Source organism: Prionailurus bengalensis, chromosome A2, assembly GCF_016509475.1.
Source record: "Prionailurus bengalensis isolate Pbe53 chromosome A2, Fcat_Pben_1.1_paternal_pri, whole genome shotgun sequence".
Taxonomy (NCBI): Eukaryota; Metazoa; Chordata; class Mammalia; order Carnivora; family Felidae; genus Prionailurus; species Prionailurus bengalensis.
The window spans coordinates 25786478-25803620 of NC_057348.1; the positions used below are offsets into that span (position 1 = coordinate 25786478).

At 39.0% G+C, this 17143-nt stretch overlaps 2 protein-coding genes across 2 annotated transcripts in view; one reads left to right on the forward strand and one right to left on the reverse strand.

The window, feature by feature from the left end:
• DNAH12 (dynein axonemal heavy chain 12) overlaps positions 1 to 2759 on the reverse strand; it is a 219686-nt gene extending 216927 nt beyond the window's left edge. Inside the window, exons 1-2 of the mRNA XM_043587710.1 lie at positions 1255 to 2759; positions 369 to 547 (exon numbers count right to left, since the gene is read on the reverse strand). Of these exons, the coding sequence (XP_043443645.1) occupies positions 369 to 538 (170 nt within the window). The 5' untranslated portion in view covers positions 539 to 547; positions 1255 to 2759. The remainder of the gene's footprint in view (positions 1 to 368; positions 548 to 1254) is intronic.
• Positions 2760 to 10200: 7441 nt separating this feature from the next.
• PDE12 (phosphodiesterase 12) lies at positions 10201 to 16498 on the forward strand. The gene is made up of 3 exons (XM_043587711.1): positions 10201 to 11625; positions 13285 to 13363; positions 13855 to 16498. The coding sequence occupies exons 1-3, from the start codon at positions 10321 to 10323 to the stop codon at positions 14295 to 14297; spliced, it is 1827 nt and encodes a 608-aa protein (XP_043443646.1). The 5' UTR covers positions 10201 to 10320; the 3' UTR covers positions 14298 to 16498.
• The last annotated feature ends 645 nt before the right edge of the window (positions 16499 to 17143 follow it).

Genomic DNA, 17143 nt, shown 5'->3' on the forward strand with positions numbered 1-17143 from the left:
ATAAACTAGAGGTGATAAGAATAGTACCTATTTTATAGGGTAGTTGTGAGAAATACAGGTGAAGTGATAAAAAAAACAATGCTTAGAATAAGCAGTGATTAGCACAATCACTATATGAACTATAGATACAGTGACATATATATGTATAACATATATATTAGATACATATAGTCGCTATATATAGTGACATATAAGATATATACATATAGTGATATATAACATTAACTTTGTGATGACTTTTTAAATTGTTTCCCTAACTGAACATTTGCCCCTTAACAACCTACATAGTTAAAGTTTTTTTTATGAGAATATGAACACTAATTATTTCACTTGAATTCCAAAGAATTATTTACCAATATGCTACTTACACTAACTGATTAATTGTCTTCTGCTGCTCCTTATATCTTCTGTAATTCAGCAGTTTACTTTGTGCTGGTGTATCAACACCTATGTTTTCAGGGGGGCGCACAATAGGAGGCAACTTCAAGTTCAGAGCTTCCTTTTCTGCTGCAATGACAGCTTTGTTTCCATCCGACATTTTGGTCTCCTAAAGATTAAAATACTTTATACTCTGAGGAGAAAAGGCCTATAAAGCAGTTATTGTAAATGTTAGCCTCGATATACTCATAGCATATCTTAGATATCAATTCCAAAAATTCCAGACCTTTTGAGATCTTCCTCCCAAGTTTGGTGTTAGTTTAAAGAATGACAGTTGAGGTAACTGGGAGGGATTCCTGTTACAGCTCCACATCCCACTTGCTACGAAGAAATGACTCCAGTCACTTCCCAGTTAGGGTTTCAGTTTCCCCCAGGATGAAATTGAGGAACTAGATTAGACACTCTCTAAATACCCCTTCAGTTCTAAAATCCTGGGTTCAAATTGTTCTCTAAAATGCAAACCACCACCAACACCAACACCACTACCAAAAAATCCAGTTGTTCAGGTATAATCCCTCTCCCAAAGAAGCTGATGCTTGACATCATTAAGATTTTTAAACATCAATATTCTTAGTCTTGCTCCTTCCAAGGAAGTGATACGGTGGCCAACCAACAACAGGCATACTTAACGCACAAGAAATCTAAAATGTCATGTAAATGTTGAACAATTAACTGTGATACCAGCTGTTTTTGCCATCAACGCCCACAGAATGTGCAGATTCCTGCCTTGAAAAAGAGAGTATTTCTGTCGGCACCCAGTTAGAGACCTTCGGCTCTGGGAGAAGAGGGAAGAGAAAAGCTGAGGACAAGAAGTACCTATCTGATTGCTTTTCACCACTTCCCAGCTGCGCAGACGAGAGGCAAACGGTTCAGTTACTTAGTTTCTTCTCTGGTGAAAGGAAGAGGAAAAACAAAGTGTGAAACCTCTGGGAATCCCACCGCTCGGGAAGAGCTGGGCCGTCGCTTGTAGCGTACAAACAAAGTTGTCGCCATGGAAACTGTCGCGGTTGCGGCTGCAGAGACTGGGTAGAGGTTGCCTGGAGAGGGCACATGCTCAGCTGCAACAGACTAGGATCACCTGTCACAATAATTCATTACTCAGTTCGTTACTAATTAATCACGAATGGAGGGTGAGTGAATGAGATTTTTTTACCTAACTGCCTTCCCTTGGAACGGGTCCAGGGAATCAGGATCTTCAAGTTGTGGAAACCTGCAAGACTGGAAATTTGGATGTGTTGGAAAATAGGATTATGTACACACTCGCTCTCACAGGAGGATCAAGTCTTCTAGCAGTGACTTCACTGTAAATAATCAGCAATATGGGTTAGTTTGTTTCTATATTTGATATTTGTTTATACAGCACTTTTCTTTCAGGAAATCCTTCATAAAAAAGGTTACAGTGTGCCAATTTTGCGTGTATGCTTGGAGATAGAAAGGTGAAACTTTGCTATTTGAGGCTGCACAATGGATACTCCATCTAAATGATAAGAGCCTACACAAACATCATGTGCATAAATAAAATTGGGGGGTGAGTAAGTCCTGGTGGTATATTGATGGCATATTCATTCAACAAATATTTGAGCATCTTTTATGTGCTAGTAATGTAAAGAATTGTTTTTAGAGTACAGCCTAACTTGTATGTCTGGCACACAGCAGGTCCTCTGAAAACATGCAGGTGAGTGAATGAACAGGTTAAATATCCTTGTAGCTTGTAATAGGAAACTGTCTTCCTGTAGAAAACAAAATACTTATATAAATATGTGATTTTTTTTGACACTTGCTTAAGCTAAACTAAAGCTGTGGACTTAAGAGAAGATAGCAGTCTTTTGTATTATACCCACATCTTCTCCCAGTTATTCAATCAAACACTATTCTAGTGCTGCAATAAAGAGATTTTGCAAGTACAATTCAAATCCCTAATAAATTGATGTTAAACTAGAGAGAGTATCTGTGTGGGTCTGACTTAATCAGTGGAAATCCTTTCAAAGAGAAGGTTTAGGCATGCACTGAGTCAGACTCTAACAAGCAGTTAGGTTTATAATTGCTCTCTCCTGTCTGGATGTTTCCTTCCTGACAGCCTGCCCTATAGATGTTGGACTTGCTTAACCAGTCCCCACAATTGCATAAGCTAATTCCTTGTAATAAATCCATATATATACATATACATACATATGGATGTATATAAGGGATATATAACATCTGGTTCCACTTCCCTCATTAAACCCTAATACAATGCGTATCTTTTTTTAAGCAACTTTATGGAGGTATAATTTATACACTGTAAAACTTACCATTTTAAAGTATATAATTCAATGCTATTTCCTAGTTGTAAACATTTAATTTTTAAAAAGTATTTTATGTTTTAAGTAATCTCTACACCCAATGTGGGGCTTGAACTTACAACCTTTAGATCAAGAGTCGCATGTTCTACTGACTGAGCTAGACTGATGCCCCCAACAATGATTTTTTTAGCAAATGGAGAGAGTTGTACAACCATTACCAAGATTCAGAGCAAAAACATTTCCATCATTGCACAAAGTTCCCTTGGGCTCATATGCAGTCAATCCCCACTCCCACATCCAGCCCAGGCAACCACTGATTTGCTTTTGGCCTCTACAGATTTACAATTTCTGAAATTTTCATATAAGTGGAATAAAAAGTTATATAGTCTTTTGTGTCTGGCTTCTTCCACTTAATGATAATATGTTTGAGATTCATCCAAGTGTAGTATGTAACAAAAGTTCATTTTCATTGCTAAATAGTCCTCCATTATATATATATATATATATATATATATATATATATATGTCATATTTGGTTTATCCATTCACCAGTTGATGGATATTTGGATTGATTCCAGTTTGGAGCTATTATGAACAACCATGACATTCACGTATGGGTGTGTGGATGAACATACATTTTCACTTCTCATCAGTAGAAACCTAGAGTGGAATTACTGTGTTGAATGGTAAGGCTATGTTTATCCTTTTAAGAAACTGTCAAACTGTTTTCCAAAGTGGCTAAAAGATTTTATATTCCTACCAGCAATATATAAGGGGTCCAATTTCTCCATATCATTGCCAACACTTGGCATCATGTATTTTTTTTTATTACAGCCATTCTAGGGAGCACATTGTGGCATCTTGTGTTTTTAATTTACATTTCCCTAAATACTAATGATGTTGAACATCTTTTCATTATGCTTATTATCCACTAACATATCTTTTTTTGATGAAATGTCTATTCATACCTTTCATCCATTTTAAATTGGATTATTTAACTTTTTTATCAGTTAGTTGTAAGAGTTCTTTATATTCTAAATACAAGTCCTTTATCAGATAATTTGCAAACACATTCTCTTGGTCTATAGCTTACCTTTTCATCTTCTTAATGATGTCTTTTGAAGAGCAAGTCTTTAATCTTTTATAAAATCAAACTCAAGATACTTTTTTTCTTTATGGGTCATGCATTTGAGGTTATGACATATGAAAGATAAGGTCATGAAGATTTTCTCCTATATTTTCCTCTAGGTTTAGGTTTTATATTTAGATCTATGATCTATTTACAGTAAATTTCTATATTTGGTGAGAGGTATGGATCCAAGTTCATTTTTTTTTTTGCATGTAGATATATAATTGTTCCAGTATCATTTTTTTTAAAAAGTTGTCTTTTCCCCACTGAATTGCCTTGGCATGTTTGTTGAAAAAGAATTGACAACAAAAAAGAGAAAGAAAGAAAGAAAGAAAGAAAGAAAGAAAGAAAGAAAGAAAGAAAGAAAGAAAGAAATTGACCATAATGTAAGGGTTTATTTCTAGACACTCAATTCTGTTCCATTGATCTACATGTCTATTTTTATACCAATGCCACACTGACTTGATTACTGCAGCTTTATTAAGAATGGTTATAGTTTTAAAATTGGGTAGTGTCAGTCCTTCAATTTTGTTCTTTTATAGAAAGTAGTGATTTTAACTCTTCTATGTCCTTTGCATTTCCATATAAATATTAGGATCGGTTTGTCAATTTCTGCAAAACAGCCAGCTGGGATTTTAATAAAACTTTTGCTTTGAAAAAAAAAAGTCATCTATATATATATATAATTTGCAGCTTAAAATTCCTCCTTAAAACTCTATTTCTTAGTCTAAGGGTTAGAAATATTATTTATGAGAGCAGATTTTATTTCACAAGGCCTTGATTATTTAAAAGCGCTTGGGGCGCCTGGGTGGCGCAGTCGGTTAAGCGTCCGACTTCAGCCAGGTCATGATCTCGGGTCCGTGAGTTCGAGCCCCGCGTCGGGCTCTGGGCTGATGGCTCGGAGCCTGGAGCCTGTTTCCGGTTCTGTGTCTCCCTCTCTCTCTGCCCCTCCCCCGTTCATGCTCTGTCTCTCTCTGTCCCAAAAATAAATAAAAAAACGTTGAAAAAAAAATTAAATAAATAAATAAATAAATAAATAAATAAATAAATAAATAAAAAAGCGCTTATGGACATGACACCAAAGTGTGATTCTCTAATACTATACAAAACGTTTCTTCCACTTATTAAATGTTGAACATGCTAAGAGAACTTCTGAGACTAACTTACTATGCTTTATACTATGCATTATTCCTTTCAAAATTAACAATGGGATAGCACAGAAATTAGTCCATATGCCTAAGTTCTTTATGGAGCTCAATTGCATATACCTTATATTAAATTATATAACTATATCATATATTACATGTACTATGCTATATAGTAAAAGTATATATAATAATATAACCATTATATATCACAATGACTTTTAAAATAAAAGAAATACTTAGCACTGTTGGTGGGAACGTAAAATGATACAACCACTACAGAATACAGTATTCAGATTCTTCAAAAAACTAGAAATACAACTACCTTATGATCCAGCAATTCCACTTCTGGGTGTGTACCTAAAGGAAACAGAATCACTATCTGCACCCTCCTGTTCACTGCAACATTACTTACAATAGCCAAGACATGGAAACAACCTAAGTGTAAGTGTCCATCGAAGAATAAATGGATAAAGAAAATGTGATATAGAAAGACAGATATATAGATATTAGAACACTATTCAGCAATAAAAAATGGAAATCCTGGGGTCGCCTGGGTGGCTCAGTCGGTTGAGCATCAAGACGTCAGCTCAGGTCATGATCTCACAGTTCGTGAGTTCGAGCCCCATATTGGGCTCAGTGCTGACAGCCGAGCCTACTTTGGATTCTATGTTTCCCTCTCTCTCTGCCCCTTCCCAGCTCATTCTCTCTCTCCCTCTCTCTCTCCCTCTCTCAAAAATAAACATTGAAAAAATTTTTTAAATTTTTTTAACGTTTATTTATTATTGAGAGACAGAGAGAGACAGAGAGTGAGCAGGGGAGGGGCAGAGAGAGGGAGACACAGAATCTGAAGCAGATTCCAGGCTCTGAGCTGTCCACACAGAGACTGACATGGGCTCGAACTCACAAACTGTGAGATCATGACCTGAGCCGAAATCTGAGGCTTAACTGACTGAGCCACCCAGGCGCCCCAACATTGAAATTAAAAAAAAAAAAAAAAAAAAAAGGAAATCCTGCCATCTGTAACAATATGGATAGACATTGAGGGCATTAAAAGACAAATACTGTATGATCTCACTTATATGTAGAGTCTTAAAAAAAAAAAAAACTGAACAGATTGGTGGTTGCCAGAGGCAAGGGGAGGGTGGAGAGAAGGGAGATGAAGGAAACAGGTGAGATGGTGAAAAAGGTAAAAACTTCCAGTTATAAGATAAACAAGTTATGGGGATATAATGTGAACCATGGTGACAATAGTTAACAATATTCTACCGTATATTTGAAAGTTGCTAAGAGAGTAAATCTTAAAAGTTCTCATCACAAGAGAAAAAAGTATAACTGTGAGGTGATGGATGTTAACTAAACTTTTGTGGTAATTACACACATGTATCATCAAATCATCATGTTGTATACCTTGGACTAATGCAATGTTATAGGTCATTAATAGCTCAATAAAACTGGAAAAACAATTTTTTTAAGTTAAAGAAACAAATAGAGGGGCACCTGGGTGGCTCAGTTGGTTACACAGCCAATTTTGGCCCAGCTCATGATCTCGTGGTTCCTGAATTCAAGCCCCATGTAGGGTTCTCTGCTGTCAGCATGCAGCCCTGCTTCAGATCCTCTGTCCCCACCCCCTCCGCCCCTCTCTTGCTCTCTCTCTCACTCTCAAAAATAAACATTTAAAAATACTTTTAAAAAATAAAGGAACAAATACAGATTGGTCCCTTAAACAAAAAGCAAATGAAAGTTATCAGATTTTGAATACATAAGGAAGTAGCAGATTACCCTGAAGTAATAGCACCAGGTACTACTCAAAATTTCTAAGTACTATCACTCAAAACTACAGTATCGTGTTGACCTTAAGTAAAAAAAGATAAAAGTATATTATAAATTATATTGTTAGCTACCAATGTTATTAACCAAATAATGATAAGAAACTAGTCTTCATATGGTAATCTTTGCAGATATATGTATAAGTAACAAGAAAAGTCCATCAACCATTTTTCATTAGTGAAAGTTAGCCTGTATTGCTTGGTATAGACTGAAAATAGATGAATACAATGATTTTTATTAGCTGCTTCTCCTTTTGGTGTCAGGGTATTGGTTCAGCCTTCTGATCTCAATTTTTAATTATATAATTATAATGTATATAATTTAAAAGTTTTTTTAAGTTTATTTATTTTGAGAGGCGGGGGTTGGGCAGAAAGAGGACAGAGAGAGAATCCCAAGCAGGTTCCACACTGTCAGCGTGGAGCCTGATGCAAGGCTCGAACCCACAAACTGTGAGATCATGACCTGAGCTTAAAGCAAGAGTTGGAGGCTTAACTGACTGAGCTACCCAGGCACCCCAATAATGTATATAATTTATGTGTATAATTATGCTATAATTTAGCCTCATAAAAAGAGAGCTTCAAATACACCATTTATTATGTATTATTTTCAAATCTGTTGAGTTCAAAACAAGTTTTATTTTTCTTTTATTATTATTATTTTTTTTTTTTTTTTTTGGTGCAAAAAAGGTGATTTTATTAAAGCACAGGGACAGGACCCATGGGCAGGAAGAGCTGCCTCAAATCAAATTTTCTATAGGAGGCTGTGATACTTTGAGACACTTTCTCTTGAAAGAACTGACAAAAGACAGTGACAGTGTAGCTGGAGCACCGGAGTGCAAGAGCACCAGGCTCTGGGAGTCCCAAACAGACCAGGTTTGGTCACTCGCCCCAGACAAACTCCAAAGGCAGAGAGATGAGTGGCGGGGAAACAAGTATCTATTTCACTGAGGCCAACAATGGGAAGACAGTGGCCTCAAAGCCAGTCTCCAAAGTGCTGAAAATAATTGAAAGTGTGTATAAGGAAAATGTGGGCAAAGGTCAGTGGGTACCTGCAGGAAGGTAGTAAAGACCAGGTGGTTCATTGTCACAGGGCAGGTCTTGCTGCCTCAGAGCAATCTTTATTGCCCAAGGGGGTAGTTTTGGTACCCATCACAAGATGCACTGCCTGCAGGGTCTTTTGCCTGAGTTAGAAGCTGGAAAGAAGAATGTAATCAATTAGAAAGTTTGAAGTCGTCTTTCAAAAAGAGGAAGGTACTGAACCATGGGTCCATTATATTCCAATTTGTGTAAAAAAGTAGTTGGAAGGTACATACATATTCATAAGTGTTTGTGTATTCATAGGAGTCAGCAGTGGAAAGATTACTTTTTTTTCACCATGGGTATGTTTTACCCTTTCAAAAAAATTAAAAATACATGTATTTAAAACTAAGAGAAGTATGACACTTAAAGTCATCTGTCTCAAAACCAGGTTTAAGGGGTGCCTGGGTGGCTCAGTCAGGTAAGTGTCCAACTCTTGGTCTCACCTCAGGTCATGATCTTAGGGTTGGTGAGTTGGAGCAAGTCCAGCTCCTCACTGAGACTGGAGACTGCTTGGGATTCTCTCTGTACCTCTCTCTACCCTCCTACTCCCTCAAAATAAAGTAAATAAACATTCGGGGCGCCTGGGTGGCTCAGTCGGTTGGGCGGCCGACTTCGGCTCGGGTCATGATCTCGCGGTCCATGGGTTCGAGCCCCGCGTCCGGCTCTGTGCTGACAGCTCAGAGCCTGGAGCCTGTTTCGGATTCTGTGTCTCCCTCTCTCTGACCCTCCCCCATTCATGCTCTGTCTCTCTCTGTCTCAAAAATAAATAAACGTTAAAAAAAAATAAAGTAAATAAACATTAAAAAAAGAAAAAGACTGCTAAGCATTAAATTATATCAGTTTGCTTTAAGGAAACTCACATTTTCTAGTAGGGCTTCTATCTTTCTTCAAATAGGCTGATTTAAGATTGGATTCTGCAAAGTTGCATGAGGGCAAATGCTGTAGATAAGAAAAATGCCATTTAAAAATTCATATTTGTAAATGGGGTTCTATAAACTGGACTACTGAGGCTTATTTTTTTTTATTCCTTAGGTTAGTCCCAGCTAACACAAAGTAAAGACTTTTATCCCTATACTGTAGCCTGGCATTGCATATATACTATCAGTAGCCAGTCACCTTATCAAATATTTGGTGGGTGGGGAGAGGGGAGGACAGGAACAGAAATTTCAAACGATTGCAAACTTCATCCTGCTTTTAGAACACAGTTGAGGGGCGCCTGGGTGGCGCAGTCGGTTAAGCGTCCGACTTCAGCCAGGTCACGATCTCGCCGTCCGTGAGTTCGAGCCCCGCGTCGGGCTCTGGGCTGATGGCTCAGAGCCTGGAGCCTGTTTCCGATTCTGTGTCTCCCTCTCTCTCTGCCCCTCCCCCGTTCATGCTCTGTCTCTCTCTGTCCCAAAAATAAATAAACGTTGAAAAAAAAATTAAAAAAAAAAAAAGAACACAGTTGAAAAGGTCTATCTTCTTCGTGGTAAGCCAGGGGGAAAGGTATGGCTTATTATTAGATACCCAGTAAGTAAGCATTCTAGTTGTAGGAGAAGGAAAAGTGGATACAAATAGAGCATTTGTAGACAGAAGTGACTTCCCAATTTGTTTTTTGAATCTTCAAGGTGTTTTTTCATCTAATCACAGAATATTAATTATATTCAACACAGTCCCTCTTGAAACACTTTATTTGGCTTTCAGCGAAGCTACACTGTCTATTCTCCATCTCATGAAATGTGTGTGTGACCTTCAGCAGGTAACTTAGTCACTCCGGACCTCGCAACTACAAAAAAAAAAAATGTTTCTTAACGTAGTCGTCAAACCCTAAGTGCTAATTCTTGTATAACGCTCGTCGTTATTAACTACCACAAAAACGGCTGTGTCCTTCTGCGCCGGCCGGCCTGAGGCGAACCCATCCACAACTCGGAGAGGGCGAGCAGCATGGAGAATGCTATGGAAAGAAACTGGGCAACGCTTTCCAAGGTCGGAGGCAGCTGGCAATCCCAGTCGAGCTCCCCACGCTCTCGCGCAGGTCAGCCCGGCAGCGCTCCCAGACAAGAACGCGGGCTAGAATCCAAAAACACCACGACGACAACGCCCCAGCGACTTCCGCACTTTTCCTTCAGCCCCATAACTGTACTTTCGCTAAAACCATGGGAGTCTAATATTTCCCTCTGGCACCTTTACAGTTGCTTTATTCCCCCCTCTTTATGGCTTTATTTGAAGATAAAGATTAAGTTGGAAAGGATCAAAGACAGGTGTGGCTATGGAAAAAGGGATCTGTTGAGCGGCGTGGCGAAAGTGCGGAGCGGAAGCACTCCGAGCGCCCTCCCCATCCCCAGCCGGAAGTTGTGGGACTGAATGGATCACGGAGCCGGCGGCTGTAGGTCTCCAGTCTTCATCTGACGCTTGGCGGCTGCTGAGCCACCAGGTTCATGTGGAGGCTCCCAGGCTCCCGCGCCGCGCTTCGTGGGGTCCGCACGGCGGTGGGGCGGCACACTCGGGCCGAGGCGGCGACTGAGACGGCGGCGGGAGCGATGGAGCGCGCTGTGGTGCGCTGTGTGCCTTCGGAACCGAAGCTAAGCCTGTCGTTCGCTCTGGCAGACGGCAGCCACAAGAACATGCAGCGCGACCAAAGCGAGCCGCTGGGTCGGGCCCTCAGCCGGATTGCTACCAACGCCCTCAAAGGCCACGCTAAGGCGGCCGCCGCCAAGAAGAGCAGGAAGAACCGGCCAAATGCAAGTGGCGGGGCCTGTGCGGGGCCTGTGTCCGAGCCGGCTGCGGCCTGCGAGCCCGTCGTGAAGCTGTACTACCGGGAGGAGGCAGTGGCTGAAGACGTGCTCAACGTGGACGCCTGGCAGGACGGCGCGGTGCTGCAGATCGGCGATGTCAAGTACAAGGTGGAGCGCAACCCGCCCGCCTTCACCGAGCTGCAGTTGCCACGCTACATCATGGCCGGCTTCCCGGTGTGCCCCAAGCTCAGCCTGGAATTTGGGGATCCCGCCAACTCGCTCTTCCGATGGTACAAGGAAGCCAAACCCGGAGCGGCGGAGCCTGAGGGCGGGAGCCCCTCGTCATTGTCTCCCTCTTCACCCTTTCCTAGTTGGACAGAGACGGGTGTGAACGAACGCGTCTACACGCCGTCCAATGCAGACATCGGGCTGCGACTCAAGCTTCATTGCACCCCAGGCAATGGGCAGCGCTTCGGGCCAAGCCGGGAGTTGGAAAGTGTGTGTCCGGTGGAGGCTGGGCCCGGTACTTGCACCTTTGACCAGCGGCATCTCTACACCAAGAAGGTGACGGACGATTCTCTCATTCGCACTGTGTCTTACAACCTCCTGGCCGACACGTACGCCCAGACTGAGTTTTCGAGGAGTGTCCTCTACCCGTACTGTGCCCCTTATGCCCTCGAGCTCGACTACCGCCAGAACCTCATCCAGAAGGAGCTCACGGGCTACAACGCTGACCTCATCTGTTTGCAAGAGGTAGATCGCAACGTGTTTACCGACAGCTTGGTGCCGGCACTCGAGGCCTTTGGGCTGGAGGGCGTGTTTAGAATCAAGCAGCACGAAGGCCTGGCTACTTTCTACCGAAAGACCAAATTCACTCTCCTTAGCCAGCATGACATTTCTTTCCACGAAGCCCTGGAGTCCGACCAACTTCACAAAGAACTGCTGGAGAAACTAGTTTTGTACCCGTCTGCGCAGGAGAGGGTGCTCCAGAGATCTTCTGTCCTCCAGGTAAAGTAGCTCCACCATTCTCTTTACATACACATCGATTTTTAGGGGCGTGGCAGGTTTTTTCAGATTTTACTGAAAGGTGTTCGCTCTTTTATCTTCAGCACAAAGGTTAGCTTTCATTCATTCATTGAGCAGATATTTATTGAGCACCTTTACTGTGCCACAACAAGCTGCAGGTTGCCTTGAACAGATTAGCGGACTTTCATAGTGCTTACACTCTTAATGGGAGAGCTCAGTACGCTCAATACAAGAACATAGTAATAGCTAATATTTTCTCACTTCTTGCCAAGCATTGTTCTGACATATTTTAAAACTTGAAACAAGTGCGCCTGGGTGGCTCAGTCGGTTGAGCGTCAGACTTCGGCTCAGGTCATGATCTCACAGTTCATGGGCTCAGGTCATGATCTCACAGTTCATGAGTTCGAGCCCCACATCAGGCTCTGTGCTGACAGCTCAGGGCCTGGAGCCTGCTTCGGATTCTGTGTCTCCCCCTCTCTCTGCTCCTCCCCTGCTCACACTCTGTCTCTCTTTCAAAAATAAATAAAGATTAAAAAAAATTTTTTTTAAACCTTGAAACAAAAAAATTGAAGTAAAAAAAAAACACCACAAAGCTTTTAAAATTTAGGTGTCTGGTATGTTTAATTAAGTATTCCATAAATATTAATATTTTAATTTTGGCTCACAGTAATCCTGCCATTTCCATTTTACAGATGTTATTATAAATAGGGAGGTGTTCAAGTTTACTTATTCCAAGTTCACACAAAGTGAAGCCAGGATTCTTACCCAGTGAATTATATTCCATCATCACTGAGCAGAGTATTAAGCTGCCTTAGTTTTTAAAAAAACAGTGTTATTGGGGCGCCTGGGTGGCGCAGTCGGTTAAGCGTCCGACTTCAGCCAGGTCACGATCTCGTGGTCCGTGAGTTCGAGCCCCGCGGCGGGCTCTGGGCTGATGGCTCAGAGCCTGGAGCCTGTTTCGGATTCTGTGTCTCCCTCTCTCTCTGCCCCTCCCCCGTTCATGCTCTGTCTCTCTCTGTCCCAAAAATAAATAAACGTTGAAAAAAAAAATTAAAAAAAACAAAACAGTGTTATTTGTATATTTGTCCAGCGTTTTTAGCTAACTGGTTTTGTTCATAGTAAGATTTTAGAGTAGCTACTTTTTTTTTTTTTTTTTTTTTGAGCATCCAGTGTGTTTCCTGAACTTCTGTAAGCTCATTTAGTTGGATCCATACAACAGTCCCCCTTGAGGTGGATATTGCCTTTTTTTAAACCAGTGACCAAGCTGGCTTAGGAAAAAAGTATCTCTCTTCAGGTCACACTACTGTGAATGTTTAAGAGTGGGGATTCCATCTAGGTGCACCTGACTCCAGAGCCTGCCCTTATCCACTTAAAAACACTGTCTCTAACCTTAGTGTTATCCAAAATATGTCCTTTTCTTATTCCCTGTATATGTTGAACTGTTACTAAGACATGTTAGGCTGAATGAATCCTATTCATGTGTATTCTAAAACTTGTAGCAAAAGTTTAATTTAATTGTGATCATACTTCATTAGGGAAGGTTATGAAATGTCCGTTCATCATATATAGTCTTAGATTTTAAAAAAACATTCAGGAAATTGGCAGATAGCAACTGAACTCTTGGCACTTGGTTTATTTTAGGTTTCTGTTCTTCAGTCTACAAAGGACTCGTCTAAAAGGATATGTGTTGCTAATACCCATCTGTACTGGCATCCAAAAGGTAGGTTTTATTGGTTTTCACAAGTGACATAACATGGTAACTTAAACTCAGTAAGGCTGTTTTACACACATACATCTTTTTTGTTTCTTTCAGTTTTACTGAGATGTAATTGTCATAACAGCATCATGCAATTTAAAGTGTACAGCATAATGACACATATTGCAAAATGATTACATTCATCACCTCATATAGATCTGAAAAAAATACTTTTTTTTTCTTGTGATGAGAACTTTTAGGATATACTCTCTTAGCAACTTTTAAATATACCAAATAGTAATGTTAACTGGTCATCATGTTGTGCGTTACATCTACAGTACTTATGTATCTTATAACTGAACGTTTCTTTTTTACATTTGGACCACCTTCATCCAATTCCCCTTCAAATATATATCTTGAATGTCACCCAGATACTGTATGTAGTTTTGGGGCTTTTTTTTTCTTTTAAAGGCAACTTTAAAAAATACTTACATTAATGTTTTTTATATTCATAGGTGGGTACATTCGTCTCATTCAAATGGCGGTAGCCTTGGCTCACATTAGACATGTCTCGTGTGATCTGTATCCTGGCATACCAGTTATATTTTGTGGAGACTTTAATAGTACCCCATCAACAGGAATGTATCATTTTGCTGTCAATGGCAGCATTCCAGAGGACCATCAAGACTGGGCTTCCAATGGGGAAGAGGAACGTTGCAACATGTCCCTCACCCATGTCTTCAAACTGAAAAGTGCTTGTGGTGAACCTGCTTACACAAATTATGTTGGTGGCTTTCATGGATGTCTGGATTACATTTTCATTGACTCAAATGCCCTAGAGGTTGAACAGGTGATTCCATTACCTAGTCATGAAGAAGTCACCACTCACCAGGCGTTACCTAGTGTTTCCCATCCCTCTGATCACATAGCACTTGTGTGTGATTTAAAATGGAAATAGATTTGTGTTTAATGGAATTTGAGTCTCTTTCGTAGGAAATTTAATATGAATCAGAGCTTATATGTAACCTTTAAAGAGGAAAACTACACAGACACCGAGGCAAAATGTTTTTATTCTGTTCCAGTGTCTTCATTACATGACTGTTCATAATTGCAGTTTCTCTACTTTTTTTTTTCCTAAGGTTGAAGGAAAAACAAATATATTTATGACTACCAGGAAGAACACTGAATTATGTACATTTTATAAGTACTTTTTTTTTAGCTAGGAATTAAGAATTTTGTAAAAAAAAACAAAAAACAAACCAAAAAACCATTTGAATGATCCTATAATTTTTCTATCATAACACATTTCAAATTGAATCATGTTTGTATAATTAGGGGAAAAATGCATATGGGTTAAGGTGAGAGGCCTAAGTCTGACATGAACGAACACTAGGGTCTACCTCTACCTCAATTTGGTTAGCAATTTAATACAACTTCAGAGCTTTAACGAAAGATTAAAATGTGCCATCCACCAAATGTTATTGCTCCTCCTCTTTCATTTTTCAATCAACATAAGATATTTTAATTCTCTTATTTGTAGGATTTTACTTTCTAGTGTATGGTACAAATGAACACATTTATATTCTAGCCAGCTCATTTGAACTTTTAGGATGCAAGCACAATTTAGTATTCAAAGTGAATAGCAACATAGTCAACTTGATCCCATTTTCTTTAATTATTCTTGCCCATGAAAAACGTTCATAAATCACCAAGGGTATTTGGCCATATGATATTAGAGAATACAGCATAATACATTACTTTATGAGAAACTGTCTACTGATATGGGGTTGACATTTTGGGAGAACCATTGAGCATTTCTATGCTGGAAGTATTTTTGAAATTGTTGGTCTTTATAAATAGGAGAAGGAGGAATAGCGGATCTTTTCAGCATTTCTGAAATAAACTATTCATTTTATAGATTTGAGCATTACATTTGAGTTATAGGAAAATACTGTATATAATTTATATGCTGTAAAAAAAAAAGTTTAAATATGAAGCCAGACTTTTTAAAATTAGGAATTATTGTTTTACTGATTAGTTTCTCACCTAGAGTGGTAACTGGGCTCTTCTAACTCAGTTATCACCATACCTTGTTTGTAATGCTTTAGCTGTTGCTTTTTGATGTTCAGGGTAACTGTAATGTTATCTCCTACTTCTGCAATTAGTTTCTAGCTTAGATATGAAAAGCTCACCCACTTCAAGAAGAGTTCTGATTTTCCACAGTCATGAGAGTTTTTGTCTCAAATTCTTTAATCTCCAAACCCAAAACCATAAGAACTTTCCTCTTTTGATAAAGTAGGCTGTACTTCCATATTCTGCTCACTGTCCAATGTATTGTTAACTCTTAGTAAGTTTGAGAACAAGAATTTTACTTCGTTCAGATTGAACCTTGAAGTACTTAAAATACTGGAAAAGAAAAATTAAAGTGGCAGTTTCTTGGGATCTTGTTTAGAAAAAGCTATAAATAAAAATTGATGCTACCAAATTGTGCCTTCCTAAATAACATTTTTGAGAGCATTTTAACATCAGTTTACAACTACATGAATATGTTAAAGCCAGAATCTGATTCTTTTGCAAAATACATCTTTTTTTTTTTCCTTTTTAAAATGTGTTTTTGGTCTGCTTTCAAACATGTTGACAGGACCCTTAAAATAACTTGAAAAAAAGTTTCTAAGCAAAAAGTTGAGAAACATTTTGAAAGAAGAAATTAAGTTACATACTTATTCATGCTCATGAGAAAAACATTCGGATTCTGTATTAACAAACACCCTGGCTAACTAGATTGAACTCTAGTCAAAGGAACTAATCACTTATCAAAGATTCCACATCCTGAGTCTTTTAATTTTATATTTACTGACTTAACAGTGTGATCTGATTATAGACAGGCATTTCAGAATAGGAGAAGGTAGATTATTATTGTGAAGTGCCATATACTCTGGTCAAATCTCCAGTATATAGATAATGTTAGTATGATTGGAGTCCAAAGTAGGGAACGCTAAGAAAATTGTATAAGTAGGATACCAAAATTACCTTGTATTCATGGGTTAGAATAAAGTGTTATTCAGAAATGTTTATGTGCTTAAAGCCATGTTTGTGATTGAATTTTTCTATTACATTTGGATTTTTTAGTACATTTAATAAAGTATGGAAAGTCTAGCACCTCTATAGTGAACCCATTTTATGATGTCACAAGTTCTTGCTATAGGAATTAATATTCAAAAAATTTTATATTATTATAAATAAAATTATAGAACACTGTCCTCTTAAGTGAACTCTTACCCAGTTGCCACTATAGACACATGCACTGGTAGTTTATAATATGTTAGCAAAAAAATCATTTCTGGCTGTAAATGTGATGTTCTTTAAAATTCTCAATACCAAAATCAGTTGTTTCAAATTTCCAAGTATTTCACTGTGTGGTGACTTTTCTGAGAACTAAGGCCTCATATCAGAATGTGGTAGTTTTAGACTGGAGGTTTATCTGAGAAACAGTACAAAGGAGAAGGTTCAAAGAACACCACCGTAGGAAGATGTTCCTGGTGGAAGTTGACACCATTAGATCTCATATTCTCCAACTGTGAAATATATAGGCAGAGGTTCCCTACAAACCTGGTTTGAGGGCAAACCAAAATCCATATTAATGAATGTTAAAGGTTTGCATTACTAGTTGATCATAAAATCCACAAGACAACACAATAGGGGAAATCTTTCCTCTAAAAAATTATAGCCAACACTAGTTTTCTAATCATAATTCAAAAACATTTCAATGTTTTGCTCAATCTAGAACTTATATCTAGATTTAAT